Source organism: Saccostrea cucullata, unplaced genomic scaffold (genome assembly GCF_032062105.1).
Source record: "Saccostrea cucullata isolate Sc308-1 unplaced genomic scaffold, CSIRO_AGI_Scuc_v1 ctg9232, whole genome shotgun sequence".
In the NCBI taxonomy this organism is placed as follows: domain Eukaryota; kingdom Metazoa; phylum Mollusca; class Bivalvia; order Ostreida; family Ostreidae; genus Saccostrea; species Saccostrea cuccullata.
In genome coordinates this window covers 17,767-24,012 of record NW_026925610.1, presented here as the reverse complement: position 1 = coordinate 24,012, position 6,246 = coordinate 17,767, and the positions used below count along the sequence as shown (strand labels likewise).

General features: G+C 31.5%; 1 protein-coding gene across 1 annotated transcript; it reads right to left on the bottom strand.

Moving 5' to 3' along the window:
- Positions 1–3,180: 3,180 nt before the first annotated feature.
- LOC134269342 (toll-like receptor 4) lies at positions 3,181–5,553 on the bottom strand (the record flags this gene model as incomplete). The annotated part of the gene is made up of 2 exons (XM_062751544.1): positions 3,977–5,553; positions 3,181–3,874 (listed from the first exon to the last, which is right to left on the bottom strand). Coding segments are annotated over exons 1-2 (2,271 nt in total), but the record flags the coding sequence as incomplete, so codon positions are not given.
- Positions 5,554–6,246: the final 693 nt, after the last annotated feature.

Below are 6,246 nucleotides of genomic sequence, written 5' to 3'. Positions count from 1 at the left end.
ATTGAGTATGGTACGCACAATCACAGCCAAGCCCCATATCCCAATTTTCTTTCATGATTGATATACATCGGGATCGTTTTACTCGTCGTTTTGACGCTTTATTTTTGACGTTAAATTTGACTTCACGTCAAACGTTCAATGGAAATCGCAAGAGTTATCTCCCCCAGTGTGTTGTACGTCTTTAAGTTTGAAGACAGCATTTTATAGGTTGAAAATCTGATTGCTTTTAAATTTAAAATACGCAGTGTTGTAGATATCTGAATTTGTTAGATCTGTATGTGGTGAAAGGCTAAGACAAGTATTAAGAAATATTTATAACAGAAATAATTCCCCGAGAGGGTCGCCATTCTGAGGAAAAATAATATCTGAAACTGAGGTGCAGAGAATTTTTTAAATATTCTGTATTTTTGAATGTAGAACATATATCTAAATACTTTAAAATATATATAAAAAATTCCTCTTGGAAAAGTCAGCAATTTTCATATCTTAAAAAATAAAAAGAATAAATCAATCAATGGAGGTTTGATCATCTAGGAGACGTCTATCTTACAGATAAAATTACACAGTCTTATTTGTACAAGACAAATTACACGGCTTTTTCGTTATTCTTTAATATAAGGATGGTGTGGCATACGCCCCCAGTAAATAGCCAAAAAAGACAATTTTTTCAAATGGATAGGGGTACAATGTTTACATCCACTTCTCATTGAATTCTGACCCTCATATGTTATGTTTGTAATATATGTATACTTGTCAAAATTTCTAAGTCCCCACTTTTATTATTTTAAGTATTGAAAACCCTTAACATTAATTAACTAGATATTCACAATTTTAACTTAATTTTTCGATGATTTCCTGTTACGGGTAAAGAAAATTGAAATCGAATGTGTAATTACTCACCCATGACCTTTTTTGTTAAAAAGCATGAAGTGCGAGTTTCATGTGTTTTCGGGTGTATCTTCCATTTATTTAAATTGCCATGTGTTCTCCATCTTCAGTTGTTTAGGAAAAACAGAAAAAAGCTTGTTTAAAATGCCGTGTATGTACGAACGAGAATGTGCAAGTGAAGTTGCCATGGTCCAAGCTGGTGGTAGTAAAGGAAAGTTGTATTTCCTTCCTTTGTATTTGTTTATTTTATGTAAAACCGTTAAAAATACCGTCAGGAAGTTGCACAAAGCTTACTTGTATTCTTTATAACCATTAGAAATTGCTAGATTTTCAAGAAATACTACTTAACGACCCTAGAGTTTAACCGTAAATTCACTCAAACCGGAACCGGAAGTACCCATGGTCAAGGCGTATACACGTACTGCAACGAAACACCAACAGGGCTACTACATAAGAATTACTAACTATTGTGGAAGGAAGCTATCTGCACGTGCAATTGCTCTGCACTCATTAAAAAATAATTCAAGTCTCCTTAATTATCCAAATTATTAGAAACAAACTGAAAGAGTGGGAAATGCGTTCAAGAAGACCTTATGTACTGTAGGATTAATATTGGGTACAAACAATTTCGGTAAGCTTCAATGTCATCCATATCTCAAGCCTATAGAACATGAACGGGACAAGATGGACCAGAAATTGAGCGCTTTTCCAGCAGCAGAATCTGGCGGACATATAAAGGACGACCTAGTATATACATGGAATAACCTTCAATAAAGATTTTTCTTTAATTGTGTGAACTTTTGAGAAGCAATTATCTTGATCTTTATTCGTTTGCAAGGATGATAAAAACAGTATTAAACGTTGCGAATTTTTAATTCTAGGGTGCCTTCACTCTTCTGCATTTTGTGTTAAAGTCCTTCAATATAATTAGATTGAGTGAAAAAAAAAATATTTTGCTTTTTTTATCCTGTATAGTTTTCAAATTATATTGTCTGAATTATTTAATATAAAAGCATTGTAAAACAAAAACTTATGTAGGGATTTAGAAATTTTGATTAGTATATTTGTAAAATCTAGCTGGCCTTTTCCATCATTAGCAGAACAAACTTTTTTCTGACGTAAGAATAACTCCATATGCTAATTGAGGAGACATTACTACAAAAAATCCAGGAACCTTAATGCTTGAAAAGGGGGCTTTTTTACTTGTTTAACGAAACTAAAACAATTTTAAAGGCACTTCAATCACATTTAAATGCAAATATACAATTTTCAAGCCCACAATTACAAACATTTCATTTATTGTATAATTTTTATGGAATGTCAAACGTTGTTATATTCGATCTTATCCATTTGTGAAAATAATTTAAAAAAAAAACAGAAAAAATATAATAAAAATAATCCCTTGGATACCATACAAATGATAAATTATTATTTTAAAGAAAGTTTGCAATACAAATAAGAAATTATAGAATACAAATGGAAGATATGGATACATATGAAAAATTAAACAATTTAAATGAAAAATAATACAAAACAAATGAAAAATGATAGAATACAAACGAAAAATACACACCCTTTATTGTGCCAAAACCTGCCTGTTTATTCATCTTGATTCATAAAAGAACATATGGTTAAAATCCAGGTTGAATTTTGCTATCATAGGGTCTCAAAAATATTGGATATGCAAAAATGCAACAAAAAAGAAACTCTATTTCTAAACAATTACTTAGATAACTTCATTATGATTTTACCTAACATACACGTACACTGATATTTACCGAATAGAGAATCAATTTCTCGTGTTACCAGTGAAAATAATGTAAAAATTTAACAATACATGCAGATGATGTTCTGTTTAAAAACATTGAAAAATATATCATAGCAAGTATCGGAACAGGATAGAATCTATAATTAAATTACTTTGATGAAATTCACAAATGATATTTTTAGCAGATCAGGGGACGTAATTTTGTTTGTGTCATTTGTTCGGATAGCATTTTATAAAGCTACAAGAATTATATCCTTGCAAACAAAAAGTAAGATTAATTAGGGGTTGGTTAACTCTGTGAATGTTTTTTTTTAAATTGTAGCTTTAATTTAATTGAAGTGTGTCCGCGTTCATTTGTTTCTAAGCAATGTGTTTCTATGACTGAATATATATATCCTTAAACAAGCAAATTAATGGGGGTTAATTTATTTTAAAGTTATGTTTTCAGGGTTAGGGTTGTTGTAGAAGAAGATTTCATCTACGCAAAATCATTGGAAAGAACCCTTTAAAGTACTCCAAAATACATCATCACTAAACTCCTGATCATGATCACCATTTGGAAACTCTATGTATGTCTTCTGGTTAATCAGATCCATTAAAGTTAGAGGAATATCCTTCAAAGGCAAAGTTTCATAAAGGATGAGGAAAATCACATTTTCATCATTCCTGCTGTAAATTTCTTCCATTTTGGCGATATGTAACTCGTACATACACCAGCTGGACTTGATGAAATTGGGGGAAATGAGAATAATCGTTTTTCTACTTTTGTTAACGGCGGTTATAATGTTCTCAGCGATGTCGAATCCTGGTACAAAATCGCGCTGATGAATGCATAATTTTATGCCTTCCTCCTCTTCTAATTCTTTTATCATTCTCAGGACAAAGGATCTATCCTCGTCAGCATAGGAAACAAATGCGTCATACTGGTTAAGGGGAAGATTTTCATTTCGCAAAGATTTATACTGATGGTAGCGGCTTTTTGTCATATAATAAAAATAGCGAAGTTTCCACCTATATCTGTAGGCCAGTCCAGTACAAAGTATGAAGAGGAAGCAAACCAGTGTCCCCGTGGTTACAAAAATAATTGCGGTATACGAACGGCATTCTCTTTGTAAATTTAAAATATGTGATTTAATTTTATCAAATTTCAAGACTTTTCCGTCGTGTTCTGCATCTTCAGTGCAATTGTAATTGTCGAAATGCAAGAAATATATTTTCCTGGTTTTATTTTTTTCTTCCATCCATTTCATGAAGTTGATTGTTCTACATGTACAAACAAATGAATTTTTCAGAAAATTCATGGTTAAAGTTTTTGTCGACCCTAGTCTGTAAAAGGCTTTCATATCTCCATCAGAAAGAGACGTTATTTCATTGTTCGACAGATCTATGGAATCAACAATTTTCATGTAAATGGTGTTAATCTCCCATGCTTTAAGAAAATTTTTGCTTAAATCTAAGCACTTCAAATTCACTAGCTTTTGAAACACAGTCTTTCGCAGTGTCGAAATTCGGTTTTCTTTCAAATCCAAAATTTCAAGTTTCCTCAGATTTCTAAATATCAAACCTTTCATGTCCGATGCTAAGCTGAATCCAAGGATATTATTTCCAAGATATAATTCTGTCAAACTCCCTGCATATTGGAAAAAATTTTCTGAGACATGAGAACAGAAATTATTTGAAAGATTGAGAACTTTTATGGAATTCAGATTATGAACTGGACCATCCCATGAATAAAAAGCATTGTCTTGGAGATAAAAATGGGTTATATTGTTGTTAGAGAAATGTAATTCAAATATTTTGAATCGTAAATTACTACTATTAGCGTAAATCACTTGTAGTGCTTTCGGTACAGGGAAAATGAACCTTTCATTAAGAAACACGATGTGAAAAACAGACTGATCCTCCATGTAATTTTTACATTGGTCCTCAACTTTACGTGACATGACATCACTTGATGAATTTAAAACCTCGCTACTTCTTCTACCTTTGAATTTTGTATTCATGTTAATAGTATGATCTTTTGAATTAACATGGACACTACCTAAGGCTTTTTCGAAATTTGGGTCATATTTGGAGGCACAATATGGCACTGAGTCATTCAAACTCTCGTTACAGGTATTTATTTCATTAACAGGATGGCCCAAATGCTGAGCACTTATATTGATTTTCTGCATATGTTCCAGATATGAAACATCACAAACGTATTTTCCAAAAGTGAATTTGTTGTCGGATACGGATATAAACTTGATGGTCTTTGGTAAATAGCGGATTGCGGTGTCCTCGATCATTTCTATCCTGTTACTGTCTAAATGCAATTCTATTAATTCTGTGTATAGAAGAAACTTGAAATCTTTTACAAGAATTTTGGTCCCCATTCCAAATGTACAGTGAATTTTGTTCAGACGAAGGATTCTGATTGAAGTGTTTTGTAGATCAAAAGAAAGACTTCTAAGAACTTTAAATGTCAATTTTGTGTTGTATGATAAATCAATTATTTGAATGTTCTTTAAATCTTTAAATATCCCTTGCGTATGACTTTGGTTCTGCATTCGTAATTTATTATTTTGTAATAAAAGTTTAGTTAAGTTCCTCATTCCCTGAAAAGAATTCCCTGAGATAGTAAATATAAAATTATATGAAAGATCTAAATGAACCAGTCCATCTGGAATGCTTTCTCTTAAAGGCAAACATGTTAGTTTATTGTGACTGAGGTTGATGATTTTGACGTTTGGTGAAAACACTGGTGATTCGGTTAGATTTAGGTGAGAGCAGTCTGCGTACAGTCTATCGTTGTCCATCAGACACTGACAAGAAGGCTCTGAGGAACATTGCAACTCAGTCATTCCCGTGGCCAGAAAGAATGTCACCACTAGTGTTCGGAGATAGAGCCTCGTCATCATAGTAACCTTTGATGGAAATAAAAGGAGTTACGATCATTATGATAAGTTTTTATATATTATATTTAGTGAAAATGTTTACCACTGTAAAATAAATGACGTATGTGTGCATGAGAGCAATTTCTTTCAACATATATTTAGGATGATCGATACACAAAAAAATAATCTATTTGGCGCGGTTAAGTTATTTTAGTATCATCGATGATGTTTTGTGTGCGCTAATTTAATAATAAGTTAATACCACTGCAGTACATGATAAATTCAAATACAAGTAGAAGCTTACTTCAACATTTCTGTTACCTCATAATTCAAAATAACAAAATATCTGTTTAGATGTTTGAAAAACGAATTAATATACATTTTCTCAAATACATAAATTTTTCGTTGCATTTGATTAACCACCTCTGATTGTCATGTATATTTGAAGTTTAATAAAGTACGATACTAGTATATCATAATTTTAAACGTTTGTTTTATAGAAAATTACATGTTGTGGTTTAAAGGGCAACTATACAGATCTTAATGGTACATGTAGAATAAAGCAGTAATATAATTCCTATTTATAAATTAGATAATCAAGCAGCAAAAAAAAAAATGAATTGTTGTATACTTTGGCTCTACCATACAAGTGTAGAGCATTTTTTATTAATAATTATTTGTATTAATTATACATGTGCATAAAGGTGTACATGT